This window comes from Vipera berus (genome assembly GCF_964194415.1).
Source record: "Vipera berus genome assembly, chromosome: 1".
Lineage (NCBI taxonomy): Eukaryota > Metazoa > Chordata > Lepidosauria > Squamata > Viperidae > Vipera > Vipera berus.
This window is the reverse complement of record NC_138202.1, coordinates 256,681,152-256,695,320: the sequence shown is the minus strand read 5'-3', so window position 1 is coordinate 256,695,320 and position 14,169 is coordinate 256,681,152. Positions and strand designations below refer to the sequence as shown.

Below are 14,169 nucleotides of genomic sequence, written 5' to 3'. Positions count from 1 at the left end.
TCATTGGGGTCCAGTCCAAGCCTGGAACAAACAAAATGGAGGCTGTTTGTAGTTTATTGAAGAGCAGAACCATATGTAGCTGGGAGAGGTAGGTTTTTATACCTTTTGGGGTTTTTGTGTTTGGAGTTCCTGTTCCTGTGGCATGAACTTTGACCTGAGGTTCAGTGTGTCCTTTTCGTATTCTGATGATGGGTTAATCCTACTATGTCCTAAAGGTCATGTCTTTTAGAGTTTAGGGGTCGTCTTCCTAATCTCATCAGCTTCTAGCTTCCTGGCTCCATCCTTTCTGAAAGGATTATCACATATGCATTTCTACAGACCTGGTTTCTGATTGGGGCAGAGAGGGGGTTGGTTTCTGGGGGCTGGTTTTGTCTTAGATTTTTTCTCCATTACCCTATTCCTTTGGGAGGTACAATATTCTGCTTTTTTATAATATTCCCGAAAATATTTCTTTCTCGGGGGGGGGGGTGCTATCCACCCACAATTTAAAGTGACTTCAACATATCCAGCACGAAGGAATAAGACAGTAAAATCTTTAATGTTTTTCCTCATAGCCAACTTTTGGAAGTAGATTTTCAGTGCTTTTACACTGAAAACCAAATAAACTTCATATTGTACTACATCTGATTGCTTAAACCTAGTATCGTGATTACAGTACATGACAAATGTGAAAGAATTTGTTTCTTACGTTGTGTAGCAACATAAAGTGCCATAATACATAGTTGGTGTTTTTTTCACCATGGTGCCCTTACATTGTACTGATATTTAGGAATCAGTTGCTGCTATTCTTCTATGTGAGAATACTTAAAAGAATATCATCAGAGATACTACTGAGGATACAATGAATCCTATTCTTGCCACTAAAATGCTGTTTCTTGGAGTGTTTTCAGTGTCATTCAGTCACAAAACATACCGAACTGCATAGCGAGGCCTCCAGGATCTCCATGGATTGTCTTCGGGCTGGGGAGGAGACGACGTAAGCGAAAGAGAAAGGAGCGAAAGCAAAAACGTGGCTGCAGGGCTGGGATTCTGACTCGACTTCGAAGGCAGCCTTTTAGACCAACATTGCCGAGCCTTTTTCTGAGCAATGCCAGATCCCTCGTCCATAAAATTGACAAATTACAGCTGCAGTTAGCAGAAAGCAGGCCTGTCCAGGAATGCTGTGTGATCATTGTCACAGAGACCTGGCTACATTCAGAGATACCGAATGAAGCTGTGGAGTTGATAAGCCGAGTTTTTCACTGCTCTGACAGAGATAAACGCTCCGGGAAGGGTAAAGGAGGAGGACTGTGTGTGTACATACACTGTGAATGGTGTGTTAACAGCAGATTGGTATACACTTATTGCTCCCCAGATGTGGAACTGATGACTGTTATATGTAGGCCTTTCTATCTGCCTAGAGAAATTACTGTGGTAATTATTATAGCTGTTTATGTTCCACCTGATGCCAATGTCAACATGGCACTTTCTAAGCTGTATGATGTCATCACCAGGCAGCAGCAAACTCACCCAGAGGGTGCTCTTGTCGTGGCTGGGGACTTCAATCAAGCTTGTCTGAAGACAGTTCTCCCTAAGTTTGTACAGTATGTGCAAGTTTCCACCAGAGGGAAGAACACTTTGGACCACGTGTATTCCAATCTGAAACAGGCATACAGAGCTTTCCCTCTTCCCCACCTGGGTACATCTGACCATCTTTCACTCCTGTTGTGCCCAAAGTATGTTCCTCTCAGGAAAAGGACTCAGGCAGTCACAAAAAGGGTCAGAACAAGGCCAGTGGGTGCTCTCAGTCAGTTGCAGGACTGCTTTGAAACCACTGACTGGAGTATATTTGAAGAACAAGATCTAAATTCATATACAGATGCCGTACTCTCTTATATTAGAACATGCACTGATAGTGTAACAACGGATAAGTGCATTAGAGTTTACGGGAACTGTAAACCCTGGATGACTGCAGAGATATGAACACTCCTGAGAGCCCGGGATTCTGCCTTTAAGGCGGGGGACAGGGACAGATACAGAGAGGCCAGGGCAAATCTCAGAAGAGGCATTAGGATGGCAAAACAACAATACAAACAAAAGGTGGAGAACCATTTAGCGAACAACGATCCCAGGCAAGTATGGCAGGGACTGCAGCACTTAACCAACTATAAGGGCAGCACGAGAAGCATGGCAAACACCGATGCCTCGTTGGCTGAGGAGCTGAATATCTTCTTCGCCCGCTACGAGGTTAAAAGACCAGACCCCGTAGCCTTTGCTGGCCGACCTTCTGACTCTCAGCCACTCACCCTGTGTGAACACCAAGTGAGAGCTGTATTGAAGGCTGTGAATCCCAGCAAAGCCGCAGGCCCAGATGAGGTGCTGGGGATAGTAGTCAGGAATTGTGCCGATCAATTAGCAGGGGTCCTGACAAGGATTTTTAACATCTCCTTGCAAACGGCATGTGTACCATCGTGCTTGAAAGCAGCTACCATTGTCCCAGTCCCCAAGAAAACTGCAGTTGAGTGCCTGAATGACTACAGACCTATTGCATTAACGTCTGTAGTCATGAAATGCTTCGAAAGATTGGTTCTCCAACATCTCAGGACATGCCTCCCACTGGACTTTGATAAACATCAATTTGCCTACAGGGGAAATAGGTCGACAGACGATGCCATAGCTACTGCTTTACACTCTGTAGCAAGTCATCTCGAGAAGCCTGGAAGTTACGCCAGGATGCTTTTTGTTGACTACAGCTCGGCTTTCAACACCATTTTGCCGAGCATTCTCATCGAGAAGCTGACTGACTTGAAATTCTCCCCCACCATCTGCGATTGGATTCAACACTTTCTTAGGGATCGGTTACAAACAGTGAGGGTCGGGTCTGCTTTGTCCACACCCCTGAAGCTTTGCACCGGCACGCCACAGGGCTGTGTGCTTAGCCCCTACCTGTACTCTTTATACATATATGATTGTGTATCATCTGACCCATCCACTGCGATAATCAAGTTCGCAGATGATACAACTGTGGTGGGTCTTATTACAGGTGGGGATGAGATAGCATATAGGGCGGAGGTACAAAAACTATCCATATGGTGTAGTAACAACAACTTGCACCTAAACATCGGCAAGACGAAAGAGATGGTGTTAGACTTTCGGAGAAAAAAGGAGGAACCTTCCCCACTTTACATCGAAGAGAACTGTGAAGAGAGAGTTTCCTCCTTTAAATTTCTGGGAGTCTACCTCTGTGAAGATCTGACCTGGAAAGTTAACACAACTCAGGTGGCTAGAAAGGCCCAACAGAGGCTTCACTTTCTTAGGGTCTTGCGGAAGAACAGGGTAGAACAACAGCTAATGACCCTCTTTTACCGGTCTACTATAGAGAGCGTCCTCTCGTATGGTATTGTGGTTTGGTATGCTGGTCTGACAGCCGCGGATAGGAAAGTATTACAGAGGGTAGTGAGCACAGCACAAGACATTGTGGGCTGTTCCCTGACACCACTGGATGACATCGCCAGGGCTCATTGCCTTGGAAGAGTGAGGAAGATTCTCAGGGATGACTCACACCCTGGACGGTATCTCTTTACTCTCCTACCATCCGGTAGGAGATATAGGAATATAGCCAGCCGTACCAACAGGCTGAAAAATAGCTTTTATCCGTGGGCTGTTAGGCTTTTAAATGGGACATAATCTTATGCAGAATTGACTTGGGAGGCCGGTGTGTGGTGTAGTTGGTTCACATAGTGTGGTGGGATGGAGGGTTTGTTGTCACTGTGTGTTGGGGGGAGAGAGCACGGGGGGAGGCTCAGCTAATCTCAATGTACACATGTTGTACTTTGACAATAAAGGTTTATTTATTTATTTATTTATTATTCTCCAGAAAATGTGATATGTATTCTATTTTTATTTATTTATTTATTTATTTATTTATTTATTTATTTAACTTATATGCCGCCCTTCTCCCGCAGGACCCAGGGTGGTTCACAAGGCAATTAAAACAACATCACAATACAAAAATTAATAACAATTAAAATAGATTAATTTATCCTTAATTAAAATCTAAAACCCCTATAACGCTGATTAAAAACCCAATTACAATAAGTTAAAAAATTAAAAAATCCTCAGTCCTAGCCGGAAAGCTTAAAGAGCCAGGTCTTCAGGTCCTGGCGGAACGAACGAAAATCAGGGGCAGTCCTAAGCTCTACGGGTAACTGGTTCCAGAGGGCAGAATGAGTGTTATGTATCCAAGTCATCTGCATAGCAACAGCCACCAGGGGGCGTTGGCCTGGACGGGTTTGGCGGGAAACCTAGTTTCGGCGGGAAACCTAGGGCCAACCCCATTGGCTGGTCGCCTACCTGGCTGGGTATTTAAGGCGGCCAGGTAGCCCTTGTTCTGGCAGTACGCTACCCCCCCCCCCAATAAAGAGCTGAACACGTACTCCAGCTGGCGTCTCTTCCTTGTGTCGGACCCACTACATTACGAGGATGCTTACCAGGAGCCTGTAAAAGCCAAACCATTTTGCAAGAAAAAATTATTTATAAAAACAAGAATTTGGCATATTTCTTCCTAGTAACTTCAGTTTGTCTCAGAAAGGATATGGAGGCTAAACTTTAAAAGAGGGAGCAAAGCCACTATTTCTGCAGTTAGGGTTGTAGTAGGGTGCACAGTCCTTCACAAACAGAGAAATGAGCCCCTTCCCTTGGCTCCACTTTTTCTTTCATAAGCCAACTATCAGATGCCAAATAACAGAACAAGCAGCCTTCCCTACCTGTAACTTTCAGCCACCACTTGTTTTTCAGATGAGGGGAAATTCTTATTTATAGGGCAAAGCAGGAAAGCTTATTTTATTCAAAGTTTTTCTGTTCTTTTGGATTTACACAGACCAGATCTTACTGGGCCTTATTCTCACAGGACTAGCTCTCAATGAGCAGTTTCAAAAATACTTATAGACTAAAGCTTTTAGAGAATGCAAATATGAAGTCAACAAATGGATTTCAAAAGAAAAGCATAAGTCGAAACTCTTCATTTTTTTTTCATCAGAGCTCCCTTTTAGCTCATAACAGAATCTTCCTCTTTCCTATCTGATGTGCAGGGGAAAGATTAACTTTTTATTTACTACAGCATAGGGCCCAAAGTATTGTTACCGCCCCAAAGAGCTTTCGCACATGCGCCTTGCAAGCGTTCTGTTTTAAAATGAGCAGAGCGAGGAGAGCGGCCTGCTTCTTTACGCAGATCCTACCAATATATCTAGGTTGAAAAGGGGGACGAGTAGCCTACATTTTTTTTTCTATTGGGTGCCAGTCTTCCCATCTCACTCTCTGTAATGCCATTAAATTAACGTGACCCTTTATACTGTGCACTCCGTAGTCAAACAATAACTTTTTAATATTTATATATAAACTACTATGTGAAACGAGGCCGAAACTTTCCCCCCCCCCACTCTTCAATGGTACCTTCGGCTGACAGCGGTCACGTCTGGAGGAGGCGGGGCCCCAGCTCTCTTACGCTGTCCCCGGCTCCGGCATCCGTGTTGTGGTGCTGTCGCTGCCTTCCCAGGTAGTTCGGCTTTGGTCCTGTTGAATCGAATCTAAACCCCCCCTCCGGAGCCTCCTTCAGACGGCTTCATGGCGTATAGTCAGGGAGGCGGCAAGAAGAAAGTCTGTTACTACTATGACGGTGAGAGAAGGGCTGAGCGGGGCGAGGCTGCAAAGGAAGGGGTGTAATGTGCCCAAAGAGCTGCTGTCCTTCTGTCTGTCCACTTCAACCCCCTCCCCCACACCAATTTTGTCGTTGAAGGGTGTTCGTTGGTTGCGCTCCTCACGTCGCCCCTCCCATACCCTCTGTCCTCGCGCGCCTTCTTCTTTTTTTTTTTTTCCGGCGCACGCGCCGCAGGCAGCCCCTCCCCCTAATTTGTCTGGTACTGTTGCTTCTACCTATTGTGTCTGTAGCGCGTGCGTTTGGATGGGGCGCGCGGCGGCTGGTCTCACAAAGGTGCTTTTTTTTTTCTTTTTCCCTCAGAGGCGACTGGACTTGGTTGCCTCTTGAAAAAGCACCTTTGGGACAACCGCGACCTGAATTGACTGAAGAATCTCCATAGACAGCTGCTCGTCTCGTTTGTGACTTCTGCCCCCTCCTTTTTTTTTCTGTCTTTCCTTCTTTCTTCAAATCTGCACCTCAACTTATAGCTATTTTGTAAAAGTCCGTGCGGAAAGCTGGTGGGTTTCCCTTTTCCCCTTCCCGTTTTGTCGTTGAGACTCACGTGTAACTCTAACTCACGCGTTCATTGCAATGGGAATTGCTCTCCGTAGCGTATGGGACGGAGAAGCAAGGCTGTAAGGATCCGTAGAAATAAACTCAGAGCTCCATACTCAAACTGTCAGGGTTTTTTTTTTTGTTTTTTTCTGATTCGTGCACTCCCCTCCCAATAGAATGCAAAATAGACATCACTGTCAGGGAGAATCGTTTTAATTACGGGATATTTTCCTGGTCGTTAACCATTTTTAATGTTGGGCGATGAAGGATGGATAGAAATTCTAAAAGTTTTCACGGTTTTTTTTTTGAAAAGGAAGGTAAAGATTTTAATTCCCGTTAAAAGCGGAAATGTAAGATTGTGTGCCCCATCAAAAAAGTACATGAGAAAGCATCAGAGCAAGACCAGTCCAAGATAAAACATTGTGAAACACAAAAATTAATGGTGTACTTCAGATACTTTTATGTGCTACAAAAAAAAAATCAAAAACGTGCTTTTGGTGAATTAGAATATATAATGGGACTTTTGAGCTAATCAGCCAAAACAGTTATGTAGCCAATTGGTAGGAAGCATGCTTGCAGCAGCCTAAAAGGGCTAATAGGAATTGAGCAGATCATAAGTCTTGACTGCATCAGCAGTCACATTGTTAGTGAAGTATGATAAGTTATGTCCACAGTGAAAATTGCATCAGAAAAAGAAACATCCTCTACTTTAAAACTGACAGCTAAAAATGATTGGGTTAGAGATGAGATATATGCAATGTCATGAGAACATATCATTTGAAAATATTCAGTGAACCATGTTCATGCCATGGTTAAAGGCATGAATCAGCCCTATGCTGTTCTTTAAAATAGAATAACAGAGTTGGAAGGGACCTTGGAGGTCATCTAGTCCAACCCCCTGCTCAGGTAGGAAACCCTGTACCTTTTCAGACAAATGGCTGTCCAGTCACTTCTTAAAAACCTCCAGTGTTGGAGCATTCACAACTTCCAGAGGCAGGTTGTTCCACTGATTAATAGTTCTAACTGTCAGGAAATTTCTTCTTAGTTCTAGGTTGCTTCTCTCCTTGATTAGTTTCCATCCATTGTTTCTTGTGCTGCCCTCAGGCACTTTGGAGAATAGCTTGATTCCCTCTTCTTTGTGGCAACCCCTGAGATACTGGAACACTACTATCATGTCACCCCTAGTCGTTCTTTTCATTAAACTGGATAGACCCCCCCTCAAAAGTAGAGATAATATTTCCAAAATGAAATCCTACAGGTTGTGGCTGATCTGTTTGAATAAGTTATTGTAAGCTGACATTGTGTAAACTATTTTAGTCATCTTGTGCTCAAATCACAATGGAAAGAAATTAAAACTTGGGGCAGAAATGCCTTGTATGTTTTATGAGTGAATACTTTTCCCAGAACTGCAAATTGACAGGGACCATTTTTTTAAATTTTGAGGATAATGTGTCAATAATGCAATTATTAATGTAGAAAAATAAAATGTCTTTCCTGTTTAGATCTTACTGGGGGGGAGGAGCTTAGATTAATGCAGAGGCTTCCGTACTTTCTCAATTCACAGTACCCTTAACATTTTAGTAATATTTTTGTGATGCACCAAGGAACACAGTGATTCCCAAACTGTGGGTGCCTCAAGGAAGTTTCATTAATTAAGTAGTAAAATATCCGACCTATGGTGCCCCTATAAATTTGTTGAGGCAGCATTGTGCAGTTTTGGAACCACAGATGGTTTGTTAGTATTTTAGCTAAGAAACTCGATCTAATGAGCAGTGTAGTATAATCTTGAACATATACTCACCATGTTCAAGAAGATATGGGATTGCTTTGAAGTCTTGAACCTCATTGATATCTACAAAAATATGGCAACCTACACAACAAGACCAGTAAATATTCTAACTAAACAATGCTACCAACTCTGGAGATTAGAAGGGATCAGTCTACATACTAATGTCAAAAAGAGATTCAACCAATTACTATATGCTTTTTCTGTTATTGTTTTAAAAGCAATTTAAAAACATTTTTTAAAGATCAATAGTAAAGATTCCAACAGTAAAGAAATGCAGGTAGTCCTCGACTTACAACAGTTCATTTAGTGACCATTCAAAGTTACAACAGCCCTGAAAAAGGTGACTTATGACCATTTTTCAGTTACAAACTTTGTAGGATCCCCATGGTCATGTGATCAAAATTCAGATGCATGGCAACTGACTCACATTTATGATGGTTGCAGTGTCCTGGGGTCACGTGATCACCTTTTGCGACCTTCTGAGAAACAAAGTCAGTGGGGAAGCCAGATTCATTTAACAATTGTGTTCCTAACTTAACAACTGCAGTGATTCACTTAAGTATTTTGGCAAGGAAAGTCGTAAATGGAGCAAAATTCACTTAACAAATGTTTCATTTAGCAACATAAATGTTGGGCTCAATTGTGGCCATAAGTCGAGGACGACCTGTAGGTACTTGAACTTGCTATAGGAAAAATAAAAACCTTGGAAAAGATAATCAGAGGTTATGACATGTCTGTACTTACAAAGATCAGAATTGTACAGATAATTGTTTTCTCTGTGACACCATACAGAAGCAAAACTTGGGAGTTTGAAGAAGCAGAATAGAAAGAGTATTGTTGACACTTTTGAATTTTGGCGTAACAAAATAACAGAGTTGAAAGGAACCTTGGAGGCCGCCTTGTCCAACTCCCAGTATTGTCAAGAAAACAAACAAATTGTCATAGAACAAATCCATCTAGAGTTCTTACTTGAGATACAAATGACCACAAATTATCATATTTTGAACTCACTGTCTTCATCTCTCATGGAAAGTCCATAATGCTGGGAAAGGCGGAAGGAAAGAAAAGGTTAATCAGCAGCAAGGTAGTAGGAGCTGATTGGAAACAGTAGCGGTCGCATCACTGGAAAACCTAAAGGCTGGGATTGAAAGACACAGTCCTGGAGAAAGTGTCGCTAAGAATCCATGCTCATTTGATGGCACAGTATCAGTATTATGGAATTGAGAATCAGAATAATAGACTTTTTGAGTCTGATTCATTGTAAATTTATCCCATTCTAACAGTAAAATTGTAATACATTGTTACACTTGTGACCTGGAATGGCATGCTAAGTTGTAAAAAGAAAGTTGATCTGGTTTTGGATTGTTAAAATTGCCTTCAATACTTTCTTAAAAATAATCAAACAGTTTTATTGGGGGGGTTAATTAATTTTTCCCCCCATTTCTTCCACAAACAAGTCAACACATATACCGCAATACATAAATACATACAGGGAGTGCAGAATTATTAGGCAAATGAGTATTTTGACCACATCATCCTCTTTATGCATGTTGTCTTACTCCAAGCTGTATAGGCTCGAAAGCCTACTACCAATTAAGCATATTAGGTGATGTGCATCTCTGTAATGAGAAGGGGTGTGGTCTAATGACATCAACACCCTGTATCAGGTGTGCATAATTATTAGGCAACTTCCTTTCCTTTGGCAAAATGGGTCAAAAGAAGGACTTGACAGGCTCAGAAAAGTCAAAAATAGTGAGATATCTTGCAGAGGGATGCAGCACTCTTAAAATTGCAAAGCTTCTGAAGCGTGATCATCGAACAATCAAGCGTTTCATTCAAAATAGTCAACAGGGTCGCAAGAAGCGTGTGGAGAAACCAAGGCGCAAAATAACTGCCCATGAACTGAGAAAAGTCAAGCGTGCAGCTGCCAAGATGCCACTTGCCACCAGTTTGGCCATATTTCAGAGCTGCAACATCACTGGAGTGCCCAAAAGCACAAGGTGTGCAATACTCAGAGACATGGCCAAGGTAAGAAAGGCTGAAAGACGACCACCACTGAACAAGACACACAAGCTGAAACGTCAAGACTGGGCCAAGAAATATCTCAAGACTGATTTTTCTAAGGTTTTATGGACTGATGAAATCAGAGTGAGTCTTGATGGGCCAGATGGATGGGCCCGTGGCTGGATTGGTAAAGGGCAGAGAGCTCCAGTCCGACTCAGACGCCAGCAAGGTGGAGGTGGAGTACTGGTTTGGGCTGGTATCATCAAAGATGAGCTTGTGGGGCCTTTTCGGGTTGAGGATGGAGTCAAGCTCAACTCCCAGTCCTACTGCCAGTTTCTGGAAGACACCTTCTTCAAGCAGTGGTACAGGAAGAAGTCTGCATCCTTCAAGAAAAACATAATTTTCATGCAGGACAATGCTCCATCACACGCGTCCAAGTACTCCACAGCGTGGCTGGCAAGAAAGGGTATAAAAGAAAACAATCTAATGACATGGCCTCCTTGTTCACCTGATCTGAACCCCATTGAGAACCTGTGGTCCATCATCAAATGTGAGATTTACAAGGAGGGAAAACAGTACACCTCTCTGAACAGTGTCTGGGAGGCTGTGGTTGCTGCTGCACGCAATGTTGATGGTGAACAGATCAAAACACTGACAGAATCCATGGATGGCAGGCTTTTGAGTGTCCGTGCAAAGAAAGGTGGCTATATTGGTCACTGATTTGTTTTTGTTATGTTTTTGAATGTCAGAAATGTATATTTGTGAATGTTGAGATGTTATATTGGTTTCACTGGTAAAAATAAATAATTGAAATGGGTATATATTTGTTTTTTGTTAAGTTGCCTAATAATTATGCACAGTAATAGTCACCTGCACACACAGATATCCCCCTAAAATAGCTATAACTAAAAACAAACTAAAAACTACTTCCAAAAATATTCAGCTTTGATATTAATGAGTTTTTTGGGTTCATTGAGAACATGGTTGTTGTTCAATAATAAAATTAATCCTCAAAAATACAACTTGCCTAATAATTCTGCACTCCCTGTACTCGTAAGTTTGGGTGCTGCTCGCCCATTTCCCCTTTCGCTGTATCCACCCTCCTTCTCTCTCTTTCCTCTTCTCTACTTTCTTTTTCCCTTTCTCCTTTCTTTCCTACTTCCCTCTTCTTCCTCTCCTTTCCTCTTTCCTTCACTACTCCCCTCCCATTTCTCCCCACTTCTCCTATTTTCCTCTAACCTTTCTACTTCCTTCCCCCTCCTCTACTCTCTTCCCTCTCTCCTCTCCTTTCTTCCCTCCCATTTCTCTTCTAATACAATTCAGGGGTGATGTCCAAGCAGCTCCTCTCCTTAGATTTTCAATATCTATATTAGGTATTATAACATTAATTTTCTATTACGTCAATATTTCTATAAATCTGGCCTTCTTGGTATATACTTCTATAAATTTTTATACTGCCTCCGGTTATGCAATACAGTGTCGCCTGGGTCTCCCTCCTTACCCACTATTCCATCTAAATTAGTATTAGCCATCTTTTAGGCATATTCTCTTTTTCACCCACTCAACATTTTCCCCAGATTTCATAATACTTTGACTCTGTCTTATCTTTAATTATCATTGTTAATCTGTTCATTTCCGCACATTCCATTATTTTCCCGATCACCTCTTCTTCTGGAGGAGCTATCAGTGCATTCCAGTTTTGTGCAAACACAATCCTAGCTGCAGTGGTTATATGAATAATCAAATATGTGTTCTCTTTACTATATTTCTCTGGTAAAATACCCAACAGGAATATTTCTGGTCTTAGTTCTATATGTTGTTTTATCATCTTTTCTATCCATGTTCTAATTATATTCCAATAGGTTTTAGCTTCTACACACATCCACCACATATGATAGAAAGAGCCTGGTATTTGATGACATTTCCAAAATTTCATAGATCTGTCCTTAAACATTTTAGCTAGTCTTTCTGGAGACATATGCCATCTGTAGAACATCTTGTACATATTTTCTTTATACGCTGTCGCCATTGTCAGTTTATAGTTTCTTTCCCATAATTGCTGCCATCTATCTAATTCAATTGTATATCCAAAGTTTCTTGTCCATTTTATCATTGACTCCTTAACTTGCTCCTCTTCTAATTCCCTATATAGTAAGTAGCTATACATTTTTTAATCCATTTTTCTTCAGTTCCCGTAAGTATTTCATCTAACTCTGTTCTCCCCAAATTAAAACCATCTATTTTAGCATCTTTTTCATATCTAGATTGTATTTGCGTTCTCATGTACCAATCCATCTTTATTCCTTATTCCTCTAATTGTTGTTTGGTTTTCAGCTCCCCCGTGTCTGTTAGTAGATCATTACATCTTATAATGTTTTGCATGTTAAACATGTTGGGATATATTAACGCTTCCATAGTTGAGAGCCAATCTGGAATCTTCAAGTAATGCTTTCTCTTTATTTTCTCCCAAACCATCAATAAAGAATTCCTAATATGATGTCTCTGGAAATAGCTATGTATTCTATTTTTCCCATACCATGTGAAAGCATGCCATCCCAACTGTAAGACATGTTCCTCCAATGTCAATAATCTAGAATTGCTCAGTAAGATCCATTCTCTCATCCATGATAATGCTGCAGCCTGATAATAATAATTCCCAATTAAGTAAACCAAATCCACCTTTGAGTCTTGCGTCCTGTAACATTTTTAAATTAATCCTTGCTTTTTTCCTCTGCCAAATATATTTCAAAATTATTTTATTTAGCCCCTCAAAATATTTCTTTTCCAATCTTATTGGTATTTTGAACACAAAAACAACAATCGTGGTAGTATATTCATTTTGATTATTGCAATCCTACCCATTAATGATAATTGTACCTTTTTCCATTTATCTAAATCTACTTCGATTTGTCTTTTCAATTTGCAATAGTTATCTTCTTTAATTGTTATACATCTTGCTGTCAGGTGAATCCCCAGATAATTTACCTTCTTTACAATCTGTATATCTAACTTTCCCATCAATTCTTTTGTTTTGTTTTTCAGTCATATTTTTCACTAACATTTTTGTTTTATCTTTATTAATCTTCAAACCTGCTACCTCACCATATTTTTCTATTTGTTCTATTAATACAGGCCCTGTCTCTAGTGGCTCCTCCAAGGTAAACACTAGTTCATCTGCAAAAACTTGTAGCTTATATTCTTCCCTCTCATTTTGTATCTCTAGTGTCAATACAAACAATAATGGAGATCCCTGCCTTGTTCCCTTCATAATATTAATCTTTTCAGTTTTATTGTTGTCTTTATTTTTAAAATCACTATTTTGTTTAAAGAACTTAGAATGAATGGGTAAATATATTAGCTTCAAATCAAATAAATGCCTGATAAGCATTTAAAACTAAGAATTCCATCCAGATCACTGAGCAAAAATTTGCAAATACAATATAGCTAGTTCTTGATTTATGACCATTCGTTTAATGACAGTGTGGAGTTTTATGATGGCACTGAAAAAAAATGACTTGCGATCTGTCCTCAAAGTTATGACTGTTGTACTCCCTTAGTCAGGCCATTGCAGTCTTGATGCATGCAACCATTTGTGATCTTCCCAGCCATCTTCTGACAAGCAATATCAAAGGAGAAGCCTGATTTGCTTAATGACCATGGTAAAAATGTAAATGGCTCCTGTCCCATGATGACTTACTTACCAATACCACTGCATAGTGACTGAAATTCCAGTCCCAATTGTGTTCATATATGGAGGATTGCTTGGAGGCTAGACAAGATATGTTTCTCCCCCACATGCAGCATAAATATTCATCTCTCTATCCTTTCTTTGACAGATTTATAAAAATATTTATGGGCTGGTTGCTTCCCCTCCAGAAGAGAGGGGAAATCCCTCAGTGTGTTAGAGAAACAAACTTCAAATCTAGTATCCCTTTTGCTTGCAACCTTCCATGCTGGCTTCCCAGGTGAAAAGTTTGCTTTTCTGGAGAAACCAGCAGAGAAGATTGTAGATATTCCCATGATCACAGGACACTTGGCAACCAGTTGTACATGTGAACAGGTTGCCAATGCCCCAAATTGTGTCATTTGACTGGGGAGCAGCTCAATGTTTTATGACACCTGAAAGTGCTTTGCAGGCCATAAAGCA

General features: G+C 41.0%; 1 protein-coding gene across 1 annotated transcript in view; it reads left to right on the top strand.

Annotated features, from left to right (window-relative positions):
• Window positions 1-5,481: 5,481 nt before the first annotated feature.
• Window positions 5,482-14,169, top strand: part of HDAC2 (histone deacetylase 2) — a 29,343-nt gene continuing 20,655 nt past the window's right edge. Inside the window, exon 1 of the mRNA XM_081313104.1 lies at window positions 5,482-5,653. Coding sequence (XP_081169230.1) covers window positions 5,602-5,653 — 52 coding nt within the window. The 5' untranslated portion in view covers window positions 5,482-5,601. The remainder of the gene's footprint in view (window positions 5,654-14,169) is intronic.